We start from the raw sequence: 19,877 nt of genomic DNA on the forward strand, positions 1-19,877 counted from the left end.
AGCTCTTTAACATCGTCTTTTCCCAAACCTCTAACCCTCATTCTCTGTTGCAAAGTACACTCCCACTCTATCGCCCTGTAGTTCCTCCACCAGTTTATCCGAATCTTCAGTTTTAGGAGGGATGAGTTTTGGCCAGCTTCTTAACTGATATAATGGAGCGAAGGAACAAGTGACCGGAGACCCGTGATCCGTTTCGAAGGCAATCCGTGCATCCATGATGACTCTGCGGGTTGGTTAGCAACCGTCTTTTTTGATAGGGAATGGTTGACTGACAAGCCACTTGTTTGAAAATCGAGCGGTATAGGTTGGCAGCCGGCCCGTTCCAATCTCGCAGACGCGACTTCCCACATACGATTCGCGGCACGAACACTCTCTAACGTCTCACGTGGTACTCTGTGAGAACCGCGCCAATAGATCCCTCGGCATTCATCCTTCCATAGCTGAACAACGAGAACGTCGGCCTTTGCACCACCCCTCCTGAGCTGGAAGATGTGCCCTCGGTCCTCCTGGATTCTCCGGTAATCTCCAAGAGCACACCAATCAAAGGAGTCTTCGAGGATAGAACGAATGCGCTGCCGATATCAGAGTGTAATCGCGAAGGGCTATTCTTGGAGAGTTGACTGACCTGGTCCTCATGTACGTTGTCACGGTAGAATTCCAGGCCCGCTGTAGAGGTGGTCGAGAACTGATGTTTGTTCTTCTCCATCTCCGCGATGCGCTGACCTACTGCGGGGTCTTCTATATGATAGAAGCCATTCGCTGCGATCGCCTTGATTGCGTCTTCGAGGACAAACGTGGTCGATGCCATCAAGTGGTGCTGAGTCCGAGCGACAAAATTTCGCGGGAAGTCGAGAACGTGGGGAGAAGCTCGAAGTCCGTGAAGGAGGGGTAATGCGCCACCTGATCACACTTTCAGGAGCACCCTTGTGCCCCGTCTCCACACAGTGTCAGCTTGCCATCGCACTTCCTTGCCGTTGTTCGGGCTGCCGTTGGCATCACCGAGTTGTGAAAGGCGAACAACGGCTGCCTTGTAGGCAACACCCCGCTCAACAGCGTCGACAGGAAACATCATCCAGGTATAAAGTCATGCCTTTCCGGCTTCTTCAAGCTGTCTCTCTTCAATAAGCTCGTACAATCAGACTCTTCCCTACACGCCGAACCCAACGAATCAATACCGAACATCCTAGTTGGATTTGTACCTCGAACAACCATGCCTTCGTCCAACAACCAAGTTCAATGCTCCCAATGCGGTGCTGTTTACGGCCAGGGCCAGTCTCACACTTGTAGCAAATGAAGAGTTGCTAAGAGCGAGGTATGCTTAAGGCGGGCTGTTTCCTCCTCCATCACTGACTTCAAGTAGTTCCACTGGACCTAAGTTTGACGGAACGACTTAATGGTGGCGACCCTGGACAATTCGCGCATTGTTCCATTTTACTCTTGTTTGGGAATAGGCAAGCTGAGAAGGCGATTTCCCAAAGTTGTTCATCTTCGGTGGCCAAAGATTTGATTTACTGCGGCGCCTTCATCGCCCAAATGGAGCACTATCATTACCAAGTCCCGGCCTTGACACCATCTGAAAAAAAAGTGAGAACACAACATAATCATGGAGCTGCTTTAAGTAGCGCCGACTAGTTGTCGTCTGTATGCATGCTCGCAGCTGTGGAAGCCAGTATCCAACCATTGTTTGATGCTGCACTTGCATCCGCGTGAGCGAATGCCCAATCCCCTGACACACACTCATTTGTAGTCGCACCCATGATTGTATCAGCAAAGGCCCATTCGCCCAGGGGATACTCGTTTGTTGCCGTGTTCATGGCTGTACTAGCAAATGCCCACTCACCCAGTGCCCACTCATTGTTTGTAGTTGTACTTGTGGCTGGGTGACCAAATGACTGCTCACCATCAATACTGTGCCAAGAAGGATAGGGTAAACCTCCATCACCCAAATCTCTGATCGAGATCATCTCGTCGAGTGCCTGATCGGTTTGGCACGAAGTCGTAAGCGTTCTGCATGCAGAATTTCCCAATTGGCCATTCGTTTCCATTTCAGTTTCCGTTGCTGTTGCCGTTGCTGTTGTCGTAGATTTACCGGGTTGGCGTGACAGATCTTTGCACGCATCGGAAATAGGAGTATTCTTGATTTTCTTCTGTGCCGACCCTGAAGCTGGAAATACTTGCTTTCTTTTTCTAGCGCTGCGATGCTCCAGCCATTGGTCTAGCTTCTTACTGACAGTCGCATTGAGATTGATCGTCCTTTCCTCCATGAAAATGCTCTTTGGGTCATGAGGGCTGCTATTGTGGTTGTGTCTGTCATATTGGTTGACTTTCACAAAATATTCGTGACAGAAGGGACACATCTCAAAACAATCGACATCTGTAGTTCATGTTTAGCAACGCTAATAACGCAAAGCAAGGAGACATACGCGTCTTGCAATGCCGCACGAGGTTCCCTCTGGTTGTGTACGGCTCGATCCGGCTGCATGATTTGAACGGGCACAGAAGCGGGTTTGATTGAGAAGAAGACCCCGGTTCGTCTTCTTCTTCTTCCTCCTCCTCACCGCTGGTATTATCCAGTGCAGCCAAATGCATTCGGCACCGCTCCAATTCTGCGAGAAGCAGCCGTTCACGCGACTGGTTGGTTATTAAAGCCAGACTCAACTCATGGGGCGCTACTGACTCGGTAATCCTCAACATGGGCGCGAAGCTGTTCGTTTGTTGGAAATTGAACGTAACAAGTCTGACATTGACGGTGCTCTTTGTACTCGTCTGCCATTGCTAGGGAGCGAAGGAGACAGAAGAGAAAGAGGTGGTGGGGGATGCTTGGGTTCAACGGATGGCGTGTTAAATTATGGGCGGCTAACAGGTTTACCAATGGCAGAAATAGCCCCACAGCGGAGTGGCTCGGGCCGAAACTGCTGCCCGACACACGGCGACGGCTCGCATTTAAACCTAACATGTACCCCGTCACGCAACGTGTTGCCGCAACCATCTTTGAGGTCTTTATTTACTACCTGCGGCCGTCAATTCACTGAGCACGATGGAATGCGAAGCTTGCAATGGCGAGGGCATGAAAAATGGTGGTATTTGCACCGATTGCAAAGGCAAAGGAAAAATCGAATGAACTCCCCGAGTTGCGGAGCCTCTGTCATGTGAACGAGCACGTGGGCAGTTGAGGTAGGTGGAAATCATTTCAGAGATACCAATATGCTGACACTGCGGGAGCATCCCAGAAGCTATGCCAGTCAAAACCATGACGAATCTATTGCCCTGGTACACAAAAATGACAGAGCCTCCTTCACCTATGTTATAACACGGTTCTGTCCGAAACCCTGAGGAGCGAGACGGGAAGCAGTAAGGCTGCATCTTTGGTTGCAAGGAGGTTCTGAATGATATTCTATTTGGTGTTGAGAGGAAGGGATGGGTTGAGGGTTCTAAGGGAGCATAGTAAGTCTCAGATACAAGATGAAAGCGGCGTTGAAACGGCCACCAACTGTGACGATACGGTGACAATAAGATCCTGACATCGTGAGTGGGGTAGAATACAAATTGATGCCTGAGGACAATATGGTTTTTTGAGCACTTTGGTGCCACAGGGCGGCGATCGCCGATCACACTTTTGCGACCACCCCTGCAATCACGTATTTGTGAGCAACCCGGGAATCACACATCTGTGAGCACCCCTGCCATTACGCGTCGGTAACTACCCATGTACCGAAGTCACCTACCGTATCTGGGAGCAGATCCAGAATCACAATTCTGGGAGCAGCCTTGCTGGAATAGTGGCAGGGTAATTGGTCTCAGCTTTCGGGTGTGCACCAATTCGTTGTGCGCGGGCAACCACTTGTTTACAGGATAACGCGTCGACAGGCTTACTCCATGAAAATACGAGAGTTGTCGAGTCTGTGACAACTCCTGGATACGTCAGCTTACAGTCGAGGTTTGTTCCGTTTTTGACGGCGTTTGATATCCTGGGCCACAGGTCCAAGATCATAGAGGCACTTGGATTCACCAGCCTTAACTATTCTTAGGCTTGTTAATCCCTAGCAGCCTCCTCCTTACCCGAACGATCGCCACCTTCTTCTCCGTCTTCGTGCTTCGTTGGTTTTATGATCGCCATTATTATGACTGGTAGATTGTTCATCGGCTTCCTCTTCATTGATTGGAGGCTTATTGCGGGGAGTCGACGCACTGGGGGTGAGACAACAGAGCGCTGTTGTCAAATCCACTTTGGGGGCCAAAGATTCAAAACCCTGGTACCAACAGTTCCCTTCCTTCCGGTGGCTAGTAAGAGCGCACATCCCCATCTGGAGTTCATCATGGGTTCGCATGCAAGATCATCCAACTGGATGTGATTGCGATATACGCGGCGTTTTCGGCTGAGACTGATGCGGGACTAAATCGGATAGGGAATTGCATGTGGCTCGCAGGCTGATTGCTCTTGCAGAGTGTCTTGCAATGAGCACGCTTGGCTGCATACCTACAGAACACGGCCGTTCTTGATGCGGCCTGCACTCACATTTGCGCTGTTGACTCCGCTGCCTGTTTCCATCTCGGCTGATCAATTGAGGGAACTCTGAAAGGAATAAGAATGCCGATGTTCCCCCTGGGATGGTGCTTGTTTCTCTCTCGTTCAACACATCAATTCCAAAGACTCACCACTTTGCAATCCTTCACTCTCAAACTTGTTCGTCATGACGCTTCTCAGCAACATCAGCCCTCCTCTCATCCAAGAGGCACTGTCCCAACAGATGTCTGTCTTGGACCTCTTTCTTCCTGGTTTCACAAACATCACCAGTGCTGCCAGTCAGATCCTCAGTGGCAACCTGACTGGCTACACTCACGTGGTGTGCATCTTTGCATTGGTTGCGTTCTTGAAACCATATGTGTTCCAATTGAGAGATTGGTTCATTGAACATTGCAGTTAGTCGTCGAAATCAAACCCGCAGATCCCAGGCTAACCTCCTAAAGCATCAACAATCTACATTAAATACTCGGACGAAACGCACGACATGATACAAACCTGGATCTCGTCTCGTGGATTGGATAATACCGCGCGTTCCCTTCTCGCCAAAGTCCGAACGAAGCAAAAGGCCCATGAAAGCCATGACACCCGCAACAAAAAGGCCCTCAGATACGCCCCTTGGGAAGGTTCCTTTTCGTTCTGGTACAAGAACAACTTGCTTTTCTACCAGACCACACAGGTGGATGTTGGCTTCCATAAAGAGGAGCAGATCTCCATCACCTGTGTGGGACGATCTTCGAGGATCGTGAAAGATCTATTGGAAGACTGTCGACTTGAATACCTCAGAGAATCAAAGAACAAGACGACCATCCATGGGCACCGCGAGAATTGCTGGAGGAAGGAGAAAGCAGTGATTGCTCGACCTCTTTCGACAGTTATTCTCGATGAAAAGCAGAAGGGGTCTCTCATCAGAGAGCTTCGAGATTTTCTCGACCCTGAAACCAGACGCTGGTACTCTGAACACTCCATGTCCTACAAACAAGGATATCTCTTACATGGCCCGCCTGGAACCGGAAAGTCGAGCTTTAGCTTGTCAATTGCAGGTGAATTGAACATGGATATCTATGTCATTAGCATTCCCAGCACGAATGATCAAATGCTGAAGGACCTGTTTGCTGGGCTTCCAGACAGATGCGTCGTCTTGTTAGAGGACATTGACGCAGCAGGTGCCGCCTGCTCTAGGGACCCTGACGCAGAGTGTTCAGACAGCGACACAGACTCGAGTTTGCGAAGGAGAGGGGTGACTCTCTCAGGCCTTCTCAACGTCCTCGATGGGGTTGCGTCTCAGGAAGATCGAGTTCTCATCATGACAACCAATCATCCCAAAAAGTTAGATGAGGCATTGACACGGCCTGGCCGAGTTGACTTCAAGGTCGAATTCCAGCTTGCTGATAGAAGTATCGCCAGGGAGATATACCGCTTCATGTTTGGACAACATGGAAGGGATGTTGCAGAGGATAGTCAACCGGAGGGTTGCGACGGAGAGGTGGAGAGACAAGCGAAGGAATTTGCTGCAATGGTACCGGAGTCCGAGTTCAGCCCGGCGGAGATCATGTCGTACCTTTTGCGACACAGGCGTTGCCCGGCTGCGGCAATAAAGAACTGCGGCCAATGGGCGGATAATCTCCTCCGGGAAAAGAAGGCCAAGAAAGTAGCGTTGAAGGATGGTCGTAAGAATCAGCGTGATTAGGATGAGACGACGGACCAGAGGTCGATCCTACCGTCGAGGAGGCGCTTGTCAGTCCTTACCGTATTCAGTCCGTTGTCACGAAGGTTAAGCAATACCACACTCATTACTCTGTATTCCCCTAATGACAACCTCGGCAGCATAATTTTGGATGTCTCAACAAAGGACTCGTGTGTTCATGTTGTAAATCGGTCCACTTGAGCATGTGGGCGTGGCTCTGCTGTCGGGAGACCACGGCGTTCGTGCGCAGTCGGTCATGATCCCCCCAACCCCTGAGATTGGCAACCCAGATGGAGTGGAGGCACGCAACCATCTTGGTGTTGGCCCTTTTGTTTCATTAATCACGCGCTGTATGGTGAGGTGGAGCCATGTTCTTGCTACGGCCTCGGGTTGCAAGCATAAATAGGACCTGGTGTAGCCCTTTGTCGTCCCTCCCCGCCAGCTGCGATTCATATTCCCTACTACCATATTCGTTTCTAACAACATGGACGGCCTTACTACATACCAGAGAGGTGACACCTACCTTCTGTCCGCCATTTCGATATCTTGTGTCTGTCTTTTCATCGGCGTCAAGTTTAATGCATCATGGTGGCGGGAGAAATACTTGAAAGGCTTGCTCGTAATTTGGGGCGTACTGGAAGTGGCAGTCTTGATCCTGTTTTCCCTGGAAAACAGTGAAAGGATCAAGCTACCGTGCGTTCTTGCCAGATCTGCGCACAAACTCTTGGTCGCAGTTTCTTTATGGGGAATTGCCACGACTCAGGTGAGTTGAAGTCTTTGGGTTGCAGCATTGTTATTCTGAGATGATGATTTAGATCGCTGCGATTATCCATGTCTTCGCGAGGGCGGTTGGATGGGAAGAGTGGTGGGCATGCACGGCAATCCTTGAATGTGTTGAAGTCGTTTTGATCTTCGTCTTCGTACTCGTTCGTGGAGATTCGGTTCCTGTCGAAGTTGTGTACGTGATACCACTCACGTCTCAAGTTGCAACCGTATTGGTCACCGCCTACACTCTTTACGCTATTCCATCCGGGAAATCATCGAACCAGGCCCCTTGGCACATGGTCATCCATTCCATGGGTATCGGTGTTGCTGTTATCGCAACCTTTGCGACAGCGATTGCGCTTTCGACTACCGGAAACCTCCCAAACTTGATTTGGCCACATGGCATCCTGTTCATGATCAATTCGATAGTAGGGTATCGGCCTCCAGAGAGCCGACAACCCAGCCATCATTCAGAAATTGCCCTGAATTCATATGAACAACCGAGCCGGGCTCCGTCTTTTTCTGGCAGATCATCTTTGCCACAGCCTTGATGGTCACTACTCGCTCTCTCCAACTGGACCTTGACTCCGCTTGTTGCTCCAGCCTGAAGCAATCGAATATCTTACGCTTTCTGCAAGGACATGTATCATTCTTGGTTTTAGAAGCAGACATTGCACGAGGGAAGTTGGCATCAAGGGTCGAGTGACGGACGGATTTCGATAACTTGTTGATCTATCATTTCGTGGCCGAGGGTCTGGAGTTTTCTAGGGTGAAAGGAGATTTTTTGCTGTATTTCCCCAAATACTCTCACAACCTGCTGGTATAATTGACGGCTCTCCTTGCCTGCCAAACCGTAACTGACGGGCACTATTGGGCGAATGGTGAACAGAATCGTTGGCTTGTTGTTTGGAAGGCACCCCTGTCTCAATCCACGTCTGACCAATGATTGCTCTGGAGATCAAGGAGGTAACAATGGCATCTGTCGATTTCATTGGGTCAACCAAGAAAGGATGCCGACTTTATTCCGGCCGCCAGGACTAACCTCATAGGGACAAGTACGCTAGGCTATTTATAGCCCTAAGCCGGTTGGAATCTCCTAAAAGCCCCACATTCTGCCTCTCCTCCGCTGGTTGATCTGACTGTAATTTTTACGATACTTGAATTGGGCTGGGACTGCTGATACACCTGGGTTGCGGAACCCTTGGGTTGTTATTTGGCCGCTGGATCCCCGGCCGAGCGGCCCGTCCCTTGCCCATTCATCTGAGCCTGGACCTGGACGATCGCCGTCATGTGTGCGATTAGCGAACTCCTACGCATGGAGGCTCTAGGAAAGCTACGACTCGCAATTATTCCACGCCAATGTCGGCGAAATTCAGGCTAGATTCTAAAACAGGGTTATATTTCTTTTTGTATGCAAGTACTCTACCACATCAATAACTTCTAACATGTTGCTAACCTCAGCTGCTGTACTTCACCGGGTCAACCCCTGAGTTTAGTCGAGTACCGAACTTGGATCGTACCCTTGGAACGATGTGGAAGGGCGCTATGTATCTGAGCCCAGGAGCGGCCATCGCGTTTCATGCTGCGTACCATCTCATCCTCCTCCGGCGTCCACTTATCGCCAGGTGACCTCGATCCAGGATATGATATCTTCGACACTCTCCTCCTCTGATTAGGACCTGAACCCGAATTCGGCGATCCATGATCAATCGCGCTCATCGGCAGACTAACGTCTCCCAAGACACCAGGAAGCGAAAACTCCAAATGGAACATTCTCTCCCCACCAATTGTAATGCACTTCGCAACGCCTTGGAAGGAAAATTCCTTGAATTCTGCGTGCGTCATCTGTTCCAGGTCATCAGAGGCATCGGTGAATGGTACCGACGCGACGTCACGACGTGATGGACATTGAGGCTCAGCGGTGGGGCGGTTGTCAGTGGGCACGGTACCACAAGACGATCCACGTGACTGCGGGGTCTGGCGACGTCGTCTAAGCCGAAACCGCGGCGACGAGCACGATCTCGTCGGAGACGTAGAGACCAAAGCCGAGGAGCTAAGTCTCGTCCGGCGTCTCTTCACCGGCGGTTGGGGATCTTCGTCATCGCTTTCGTCTTCGTCGCTGATGTGGCTGCTCTCCGTTCTGAGGTCCTTCTCTTGGCAAACCTCCATCTCGACGGAGTTGACAGAGTTGACGGAGACATTGGAAACTTGATTGTCCGTGGCAGATGTCAAAGCCTCATCTCGGTCCGAAATTGTCAAGTCTTGGTTTTCGGACAGCAATTCGGCTTGGAATGCTTCCTCCGTTGCGCATTGGCTCATTTCAGTGGGAGGAGACGATGGCTCTCCATGCCCAGATGGAGACGAAAGCAAGCTTTGTGCTCCGTGGATAGGAGAAGCATCGTCTTGTGATTCCTCAGAGGAATCTTCGTGGAGTGTTGCAGTCTGTTCAGGTGGAATGTGTCCACTCAGCGATGATAGCACCATGCTCAAGTTGCTTGGGGTGGATAATTCAACACCCATGTTTTCTCTTGAGACATCAGCGCTGGTTGTGAGCTCGCTGGACGTAGTACTGCGAGATAAAGTGACAGCTGAGGTAGAGTTGCCTTTGACATTATCGTCGTCGCTATCACTATCATCTTCAATGACGATTGGATCATCTATTTAGTGTGAGCGAGCCTGTCTGGTATCCTCGGAAGGAGCGGATTGTTGCTGCTTACCTGGGGTGCTTTGGCGGTTTTGACTCGTCGTAGAACTGGCAGAGATCCTCGATGTTGATGGTCTAGGCCCTGCCCCGTCCATCGACGTGTCTGGACTAGAAGAAACCAGTCGTAGCTGATCAGCAGGAGGTAATTCGTCCTCCACTTCGTCCCTGTCGCCAGGAGAAATACTACGACCGTTGCGGTAGTCGATCCCAAACCGCCGGTTGGTTTGCGCTGAGAGCGAATCTCCGGATTTTGTGTTGCCGTGTCGGATAGGAGATGATGAACGGGGCACAGTCCGCGCCTTTTGTGGCTGGAAGAAGTTCACATCATCCATACTGATCACAGGCATCGTGATGGAATCCATGGAATGAGCAATTGGCTTGACACAGAACAAAAATGTGATGATAAGAGGCGAGGAAACTTCGGTGAGGAAAAAAACAACAACAGGAGTGAGGCCTCTGAATTTCATGGCAACAATGACCTCCCTTTTATGCTTCATGGAGGTGTCACGCCTCAGACCACAATCCTATGGGTCGGGGATTCCCGCTCAACCCATGACATTCAGTCTAGCAACTTCGAGACCACCTTCTCTCGACCTTTCCCAATCCTGAGAAACCTGCATGACTACCCCATCGTCATCTCCGTCGTGACGCGTCATGCCGCATGCGCAGCAACTCTCCTTGTAACCTCCCCCCACTGCCACAGGAGGGATTGCTCAAGTCCCGTACAATTCTCTCCTGGAACAGGTGTTTGAGGTCCAGCCAAACGTTGCATGGCTCGAAAGGAGGGCGCCAGGAGATCGTATTCGTTCAATCGGCAATTTCCTACTTGAAAAATCGCGCAGCACGTGCTTGGCTTGGTCATCATATCAGGGTTTCGGGCGGACACGACGTTCTCGCCTGTATCATGAATGGACTTCAGGGGAATCCGCCAAGACCGAGCAGCGCCATCGGGACGAGGCACTTTCCCAAAGGGAGCAGCTCCGATGAGCCTTGCCGTCATTGACGTGGGATGATCAGCAGGTGGGTTACAGATACGTCGTACACCTTCGCCACTCCCACAACGCATCGGGCAAGGCAGCTGCATGTCGTGGTGTTGTCGGCTTACCTGACGGCGGGCGCAGTGTTCAGCTCTTCAAGGATGCGCATCCGCTCAATGTCCTCGGGATCAGTGAAACCAAGAGGCCTCCAAGGCGGACTCGTTCACGAGGTCTCCGCGTGAACAACCGGAGAGGTTCGAAGGGTTTCGGCATAGCTGGCTGACAGTCGTCGAGCAGGTTTTCCATACTGAATTACTAGCAGAGATAGAGGTTAATCGCAATACTTGAGACTTGTAGTAGAGGCATCGAGCAGAAAGTTCTTTGTCGAGGCGTCGTGGAATGGTTGATCTTGACACCGTTGAAGCGGTCGTAATTGCGAGAGAAAGTGCACTGGGCGGGTTCCGACAGGCATGATTGACCGGTTTGGGGCAGCGCGAGCCCGTAGGACCCAAGGGGCGTCTGAGGATGTTAGACGCTCGTCCGCAGCCCTGAACAAGGAGAGATGCGATGGGGAGAAGGGATGGGGTGAGATGAAGAAAAATTTAGAAGGGAGGGAAAATGACAAGGACGATGGAGGTTGGAGTTGAGTTTTACAGAGGGGCACAAAGCGGCGAGGGCGCCAAGTGGGGCATGGCGGGTGGCGCCAAACCCGGCGGGGAAGACCGCAACACTGAGATAATAAACTTAAAAAGGTATTTAAAGCTAAAATTAATATAACTTAATAATTATAAATAGATTATAATTATTTAAGTAATTAATATAAAAGGCTAAATAATTTAATTATTTATTATTAATATAAGCTAATATTATTTTATTAATTAATATTAAAATAATAACCTCTTAGATAATTAAGCTATTATAATAACCTAAAATAGCTAAATTAATAATAAGATTAATCTTAAATAGCTTAAGTATTTTAATTAATATATAATTAATTAATTAATTAATTTTTATTATTTCTTAATTCTTAATAATTATAAAAGATATTAATTTATTAAATTTAAGAGATATTATAAAAAAAAAATTATTTAGCTTTATATATTATTATATTTATTTTATTTATTTTAGCCTCTTAATATTAAGTATTTTAATATATTAAAAAAGGCTTATAATTAAGAAATAAAATATTTAATTAAATATTTTATTATTTATATTTTAAAGACTAAGTTTTTTTTAATCTTTTATATAATATATAAAATTATTATAATAAAAAGAAATATTAAAAGGGCTTTTAAAAGAGCTAATTTTATTTTTTTTAGCCTAAAAAATATAATCTTAAAGCTTAATATATAGCTATAAATATTAATATTAATTAAGGAGGTATTTAATTAAATAACCTCTTAGGCCTTAAAGACCTTAAAGATTATACTTAAGGCTTAATCTTAATTTAAATACCTTAAAAGATAAATTAAAAGGTATTAAAATAGCTCCCTAGAATTAATCCTTAAAGCCCTAAGGTCTCTTAAGAAAGGGATAAAAGTAATTATATATTAAGTTATTTTATTAATTATTAAGAATAAAGACCTTTAGGAGGTAAATAAGATATTTAATTAATACTAAAGGATAAAAAAAACCTAGCTATAAAAAAGAGGGGTTATAATAATAAAGGAAAAAAGGTAAGTAATTAATTAAATAGATATTAATATATAAGTAATAATTAAATTATTATAAAATAATAATTAAGGGAGGTTAATATAATTAGGTATTTAATATTATAATATTTATAATAAGCCTAGGTATTATATAAAGACTTATTAAGTAATAATTAAAATATCTAGGGAAAAATATAATAAGTAATTTTAATTAATTAAATAGTTTATTATATCTTTATTATAATTTTTATAAAAAAAATTAAAATTTTTAAAATATTTACTTAACTAAGATACTTATTATATATATATAGTATTATTAAATATAATATATACCCCTTACTTAGACTATGTTTAAAACCTTTTATTAATATTAACCTAGTATAACTAGGTTTATTTTTTTAAGAAAATATATAATTATTATAATAAGCTTATTAATATTTCTTTTTATAAGTTTATATTATATTATTATTATAACTTAACTTTATATTACTTAAAATAAAAATTAAAGTATTTTAATTTATATTTTAGTAATTTTAATAATAAAAGCTTTATACCTAAGGCTAGAAGTCTTAATAAGCTTAAATTAATAAGATTTATTTATATAATTATTAATACCTTTAATAATATATTAAAGCTAGCTCTATTTATAATAAATAACTTATATTTTAATTAATTAAAAAAATTAAAATCCTCTTTATATAATAATTCTTTTTTTTAATATTAACCTTTTAATTATAATTTTTAATTACTTAAAGAATTTAAAATCTTAAAAAATTATATTTTTATTATTTTTATAAAAAGAGATTTAATTATAATTAATAAAAATTATAACTAATTAATTAATTAATTAATACTTAATTAATTAATAAATAATATATTAAGGAAATTATATTAATTTTTTATAAAGACTCTTAATTAAGTAATTAAAATAATATAGCTAATACTTATTAATATACTTTTTAATATAATTAAAATAACCTTAATATAAAAATCTATAATAGATTTAATAAGTAAGTAATATAAATAAATAAGTAATATACTTTTTTTAACCTCTTTTATAGAAATTATAATAAAAATATTATAGCTTATTTAATTAATTAAAACTATTTATTATACTTTTCCCTAGATATCTTAATTATTACCTAATAGGTCCTTATATAATAGCTAGGCTTATTATATATATTAAAATACTAAATACCTAGTTATATTAATATTCTTAACCTTTTATATATTTATTCTTTTATTATTATCTCTTTATTCCCTTTATATTATTAACTACCTTTTAATTCTTATATAAAATCCCTATCTCTTATTATTATAATAAAATATAAATTATACCTAATCCTTATAAGGGCCTTAAAATTAAAATTATACCTAATTTATATTTTATTATAAAAAGCCTACCTTATCTTACTTTTAGCCCTTAAGATTACTAAAACTATTTAATTATTTAAAATTATTTATTATATTTTTCTCTAAATATCTTAATTATTACTTAATAAGTCCTTATTTTATGCCTAGGCTTATTATAAATATTATAATATTAAATACCTAATTTAATTAATTTTTCTTAATTATTATTTTTTAATAATTTTAGTATTACTTATATATTTATATTTATTTATTAATTACTTATTTTCCCTTTTTTATTATTATAACCCCTCTTTTTTATAATTTAATCTTTTTTACCCTTTAGTATTAACTTAATATCTTATTTATTTCTTAAAGGTCTTTTATTTTAGCCTAATTGCGGACATCGCCGCCGAGATAACGGGTGAACCCGCATTTACGACTGGCAACTGCCATGCTACTGGCGGCCGCTATGCTCATTCTCGAATAGCTGGGGAGGCAATACCGATTAGAGGAAGTCGATAAGGAACTAGTGCTCCTTCTTTGGCACAACCTCCTTGAACCCGTCCTGTGGACGGCCAGGGTAAGCTACCCGCCCGGCGTGACCTGACACCGGCCGTGCACACCGAGTCAAATCGTGCCAGTCTGTTCTCACCTCTCTCCTCACCTGCTTTGCCTTGCACTTTCCACTTCCAACACGGCAGAGCCGTGCGATTAACCTGGCGCAGCTATCCCATTACTCAATAATCCTATTGGCCTCACAAGCTGCGCCTGGCTACAGGGGTCCTTTTCAGCTGCTGAGGCCTCCCCTCACGCAAATCCCGCAAAGATGTTGTTGCCCCAAGTCATCTGTGACGGCAATCCATCGCCGTCCCGACTCATCGATCGGAGGAGACGCCATCTCGCTGATACCCTCACATCGCGCAACAAGGCCAAGGTGCCCTCTTCAAAGTGAAGATGGCGCCTGGCTGGTTTGAATCCAGGATCAAATCCAAGGTCAGAAGGCTACGGCAGACCGCTCCCCAAGGATCTACCGCAGCTCCTTCGTCACCATCACCTTCGCCGACACCGTCTCGGCCTGCATCCGAACCCGCAACCCGAACAACATCTCAGCCAACGCCTTCTCCGCCCACCTCGACAGATTCTAAAACCTCGTCGCTGCCGAGTCTGCAAGAACAACTTTGGAACCAAGCCTACGACGAGCTTAAAGCGAGCGAGCCAAAACTGGTCGAAGCGTACGAGGGGATCTTATCAGCTAGACTTCATCGAAACGACTCGAGCCCTATTGCCTCCGAACCGACCGAAAACGAGATAGGAAAAACTCAAGAGACAAGATGCCGCCATATGCAGCAGTTGGTCCAGGAAGGACTGGACCGGACGCAGAAGGCAGCGTCCATCAAGCGAGGCATCGACGAAGGCTTGCAAGCAGTGCAAGCGGTGAGGGGAGTAGTGGACAAGGCGGTGCATGCCGCTCCAGAAGCCGCCGTCGCCTGGGTAGGCGTCTGCCTCGGACTAGAGGTGTGTGTGATCAGCTTTCCCAACCGAAGAGAGAACGGTGGATGATCCCCCGCTAACAGTTGATAGATCCTTTCGAACCCCGTCACCGAGGCACGCGATAATCGCAAAGGCATCGCCTACGTCCTGTCGAGAATGGAGTGGTACTGGAACTTGGTGTCCCTGCTTCTCGACGAGAACAAGGCCGAGCAATCTTCCGCGGCACTGCGAGTCCAGCTGGAGAAGCACGTCGTGCAGCTCTACGAGAAACTTCTATCGTATCAGATGAAGAGCGTTTGCCTTTATCACCGTAACTGGGCCGCGGTCATCGGAAGGGATATGGTCAAAATCGATGACTGGGCTGGCCAGCTCAGCGAGATCCAGGAAGCCGAGGCTGCCGTGCAAAGAGACATGGAACAATACAATAATGAAGAGAGCAAGATGCAACTTCGGAAACTCACCGACGCCGCAAGCGCTATAGAGATGAATCTCCAAGACATCCATTCGGCCATCCAGGACCAAACACGGCAGCAGGAGAGGAGACACCAAGACGATGGGGATAAGCAATGCCTGAAAGACCTGCGCGAGACTGACCCTCGCGACGACAAGACGCGCATCCAAGATACGAAGGGCGGCCTGCTGAGGGACTCGTACCGCTGGATCCTCGACAACGACGACTTCCAGCGATGGCGTGACGATCCGCAGAGCCAGCTGCTTTGGATCAAAGGCGACCCTGGCAAGGGCAAGACGATGCTGCTATGCGGCATCATTGACGAGCTGGAGAAGGAGCCCGGCACTTGCCTATCCTATTTCTTCTGCCAGGCCACCGAGGCACAACTGAGTAATGCGACGGCCGTGCTGCGTGGTCTGATCTACCTTCTCGTCGATCAACAGCCGTCGCTCATCTCGCATGTTCGGAAGAAGCACGACCATGCGGGTAAGCAGCTTTTTGAGGACGGGAATGCCTGGGAAGCCTTATCCAAGATCCTTGCGGCCATGCTCAATGACCCGAGTTTGGATGGTGCGATCCTGATCGTTGATGCCCTCGACGAATGCAAAACGAATCGATATCAGCTTCTCGACTTTATCACCAAGCCTTCTCGCGTCAAGTGGATAGTGTCTAGTCGCAACTGGCAGGACATTGAGGAGAAACTAGATAATACAAAGCAGAATGTCAGGTTGCACCTCGAGCTGAACAAAGACTCGGTCTCCAAGGCTGTTGACACGTACATTGGATACAAGGTGGAAGAGCTGGCAGGCCTTAAAAATTACAACACTGAAACAAGGAATGCTGTTCAACGCCACTTGGTTGACAATGCCGACGGCACCTTTCTCTGGGTGGCCTTGGTCTGTAAAGAGCTTGCAGATTCCAAGGTGGTCCGACAACGGCATACGCTCTCCAAGTTAAAGTTGTTCCCACTAGGACTTGATCCCCTCTACGAGCGAATGATGGAACAAATCTCTGATTCAAATGATGCAAACATTTGCAAGGAGATACTGGCTATTGCTTCGGTCGTATACCGACCTATCACCTTGGAGGAATTGAAGGTTCTTGTTAAGTCGCTCGAGGAGGACGACTACAATGACCTGCCACAAATCATTAGGTCCTGTGGTTCTTTCCTGACTCTTCGAGAAGGTGTCATCTACTTTGTGCATCAATCAGCCAAGGATTTCCTGCTTAACAAGGCATCCGACCAAGTCCTACCCTCTGGCGCCGCGCACCAGCACTATGGCATCTTCTCGAGGTCGCTGGAGGCTCTCTCGGAGACTCTCGAACGTGACATTTACAAACTGGGCGTCCCAGGATTTCCCATCGATCAGGTCTCGCCGCCCGACCCTGACCCATTGGCTTCGATACGATATTCCTGCGTCTTCTGGGTAGGCCATCTCGATAACTCGGAATCCCAGGCGAAGATGAGCGACAAGGTCCTACAGGACGCAGGGATCGTCCATGACTTCCTTCAAAAGAAATATCTCTATTGGTTAGAATCTCTCAGTCTGTTACGCAGCATGTCGGAGGGGGTCATGGCAGTGCAGAAGCTCGAAGCTTTAGTAGTGAGTTATTATAAATCCATGTCCAAACTGGAGACGGTCTGACATGTTAGCAGAATACCAAGGAAGCGCGACAACTGACGGAACTACTTCGAGACGCGCGCCGCTTTGTTCTTTCTCACAAGCAGGCCATCGAGATTGCTCCAATACAGGCCTATGTATCAGCACTCGTGTTTAGTCCCACCCGCAGCCTAATCAGAGAGCTCTTCGAAAAAGAAGAGCCGAACTGGATCATGCTCAAGCCGACCGTGGTATCAGACTGGAATGCATGCCTGCAGACGCTCGAGGGCCATGGCAATTTGGTGGAGTCAGTGGCCTTCTCAGCGGATGGCCGGTGGCTCGCGTCGGGCTCATATAATAACACTGTCAAGGTTTGGGATGCAGCAACGGGCGCATGCGTGCAGACGCTCGAGGGCCATGGAGCTTGGGTGACCTCAGCGGCCTTCGCAGCGGATGGCCAGCGGCTCGCCTCGGGCTCATACGATAAGACGGTCAAGGTGTGGGATGCGGCAACGGGCACGTGCGTGCAGACGCTCAAGGGCCATGGCGATTCAGTGAACTCGGTGGCCTTCTCAGCAGATGGCCAGTGGCTCGCCTCGGGCTCAGGCGATAAGATGATTAAGATGTGGGATGCGGCAACGGGCGCATGCGTGCAGACGCTTGAGAGCCATGGCGGTTCGGTGACCGCAGTGGCCTTCGCAGCGGATGGCCAGCGGCTTGCGTCGAGCTCGCTCGATCACACAGTCAAGGTCTGGGATGCAGCAACGGGCGCGTGCGTGCAGACGCTTGAGAGCTATCGCGGCGGTTGGGTGAACTCGGTGGCCTTCTCGGCGGATAGCGAGCGGCTCGCGTCGGGCATGCGCGATAATGTAGTCCAGGTCTGGGATGCGGCAACGGGCGCGTGCGTGCAGACACTCGAGGGCCATAGCGATTCAGTGAACTCAGTGGCCTTCTCAGCAGATGGCCAGTGGCTCGCCTCGGGCTCAGGCGATAAGATGATGAAGGTGTGGGATGCGGCAACGGGCGCGTGCGTGCAGACACTCGAGGGCCATAGCGGTTCGGTCAATTCGGTGGCCTTCTCGGCGGATAGCCAGCGGCTCGCCTCGGGCTCAAGCGACTACACAGTCAAGGTCTGGGATGCGACAACGGGCGCGTGCATGAAGGCGCTCGAGGGCCATAGCGGTTCGGTGTGTTCGGTGGCCCTCTCGGCGAATGGCCAGCGGCTCGCGTCGGGCTCGATCGATCACACGGTCAAGGTCTGGGATGCAGCAACGGGCGCGTGCGTGCAAACGCTCAAGGGCCACGGCGGTTCGGTGTACTCGGTGGCCTTGTCGGCGGATGGCCAGCGGCTCGCCTCCGGCTCGTGCGATGATATAGTCGAGGTTTGGGATGCAGCAACGGGCGCATACGTGCAGACACTCAAGGGCCATGGTGATTCAGTGAACTCGGTGGCCTTCTCAGCAGATGGCCAGCGGCTCGCCTCGGGCTCATACGATAAGACGATTAAGGTATGGGATACGGCAACGGGCGCATGCGTACAGACGCTCGAGATTGACCGGGTGATTACCCACCTTTCCTTCGATCCGACGACAAGCTCTCTCCTATCTACCGACATTGGACTTCTGAACTTGGATCTAACAACTCTACCGTCTGCCATCGATACTCAGTCGACTGAGGTTGTTTCACGAGATACGAGCCACTCTGGTTACGGTATAAGCTCCGACGGTGTATGGATTGTGAAAGATGAAAAGGGGATGCTTTGGCTACCTGCAGAATATCGTGCGTCTGCATCGACGGTGGTGGGATCAACGGTCGCTATCGGCTGCCTCTCAGGCCGTGTACTGATGATGAAGTTCTCTTAGAGCGGAGGCAATATAATTATCTCTTTGGTTACAAGCAGGCCTTTTCTGGTTCTCAGTAGCGATCTACGTAGTTGGTAATGTTTGATTCTATGTCGCGAAGCTGCTATAGCTTTGGAAGCAGGAAGCCCGGGTAGCAACTATTTCCTACCTTCGCCAGCCAGCCCTGTATTCACTGAGCTTCGAATGTGCTAGGAAAAAGCCAACGTTATTTCTTTCTCTTTAATTTCCTTTTCACTCGGGGGGGTTCGTAGGGGGCCGAACAAAATTTATATTGGAAGGGGCTGAGACGTTCTTGCCTTCTCGACCAATCGAGAACAGTCTAGCGTCGGAAATCATGTGATCTGTGGTTTCCTTTACTTTGGAAAACATCGGCCATTTTGTGGATGGATTGTTCGTTTGGTTAATGTTTTATTTTGCGTTGAGATAGAGGCTGACGGCTGCGGATAAATAAATCTTGCTTGTCGAACGGTTCCTGTTTCCTGGCCGTCCAGGGCGCCCATTTCGGTGGCGAGCGGAGTGGTTGTTCCAACTCGACCCCGTCAGCCGGGTTCCCGCTGATCGCGCCGGATGTTGTGGGCCGGCTCGGCATCGATTGTACCCACATTACCCGATGGCCACCGATTGTGGCCTTCGGGTCCTTGTATGACATGCTTGAATTATCCACGTATGAAGGCGCACTTCTGTCCCCATATGTCGACTGTAATGCTGTCTTATTGCTGAGGCCACAACCGAGCAGGAATAAACCAACCAGCCATGTCCCGTCTGCCTCGCCATCGAAGACTTCAGCTGCTCATCCGCATACGGGTACCTGC

At 47.2% G+C, this 19,877-nt stretch overlaps 5 protein-coding genes across 5 annotated transcripts; 2 read left to right on the top strand and 3 right to left on the bottom strand.

Annotated features, from left to right (window-relative positions):
- Positions 1-30: 30 nt before the first annotated feature.
- Positions 31-853, bottom strand: NCS57_00670400 (uncharacterized protein; the record flags this gene model as incomplete). The annotated part of the gene is made up of 3 exons (XM_053056583.1): positions 626-853; positions 274-572; positions 31-223 (listed from the first exon to the last, which is right to left on the bottom strand). Exons 1-3 carry the CDS (start codon positions 806-808, stop codon positions 31-33), a joined length of 675 nt encoding a protein of 224 aa, XP_052912778.1. The 5' UTR covers positions 809-853.
- Positions 854-1,628: 775 nt separating this feature from the next.
- NCS57_00670500 (uncharacterized protein) lies at positions 1,629-2,773 on the bottom strand. The gene is made up of 3 exons (XM_053056584.1): positions 2,678-2,773; positions 2,424-2,631; positions 1,629-2,374 (listed from the first exon to the last, which is right to left on the bottom strand). The coding sequence occupies exons 1-3, from the start codon at positions 2,692-2,694 to the stop codon at positions 2,327-2,329; spliced, it is 273 nt and encodes a 90-aa protein (XP_052912779.1). The 5' UTR covers positions 2,695-2,773; the 3' UTR covers positions 1,629-2,326.
- A 1,918-nt stretch (positions 2,774-4,691) lies between these two features.
- NCS57_00670600 (uncharacterized protein) lies at positions 4,692-6,212 on the top strand (the record flags this gene model as incomplete). The annotated part of the gene is made up of 2 exons (XM_053056585.1): positions 4,692-4,920; positions 4,969-6,212. 2 exons carry the CDS (start codon positions 4,692-4,694, stop codon positions 6,210-6,212), a joined length of 1,473 nt encoding a protein of 490 aa, XP_052912780.1.
- Positions 6,213-8,453: 2,241 nt separating this feature from the next.
- Positions 8,454-10,175, bottom strand: NCS57_00670700 (Myb-like domain-containing protein; the record flags this gene model as incomplete). Its single annotated transcript, XM_053056586.1, has 2 exons — positions 8,454-9,631; positions 9,692-10,175. 2 exons carry the CDS (start codon positions 10,173-10,175, stop codon positions 8,454-8,456), a joined length of 1,662 nt encoding a protein of 553 aa, XP_052912781.1.
- A 4,439-nt stretch (positions 10,176-14,614) lies between these two features.
- NCS57_00670800 (Vegetative incompatibility protein HET-E-1) lies at positions 14,615-19,065 on the top strand (the record flags this gene model as incomplete). Its single annotated transcript, XM_053056587.1, has 3 exons — positions 14,615-15,175; positions 15,242-17,206; positions 17,260-19,065. The coding sequence occupies 3 exons, from the start codon at positions 14,615-14,617 to the stop codon at positions 19,063-19,065; spliced, it is 4,332 nt and encodes a 1,443-aa protein (XP_052912782.1).
- Positions 19,066-19,877: the final 812 nt, after the last annotated feature.

Source organism: Fusarium keratoplasticum, chromosome 5 (assembly GCF_025433545.1).
Source record: "Fusarium keratoplasticum isolate Fu6.1 chromosome 5, whole genome shotgun sequence".
Classification (NCBI taxonomy): Eukaryota; Fungi; Ascomycota; class Sordariomycetes; order Hypocreales; family Nectriaceae; genus Fusarium; species Fusarium keratoplasticum.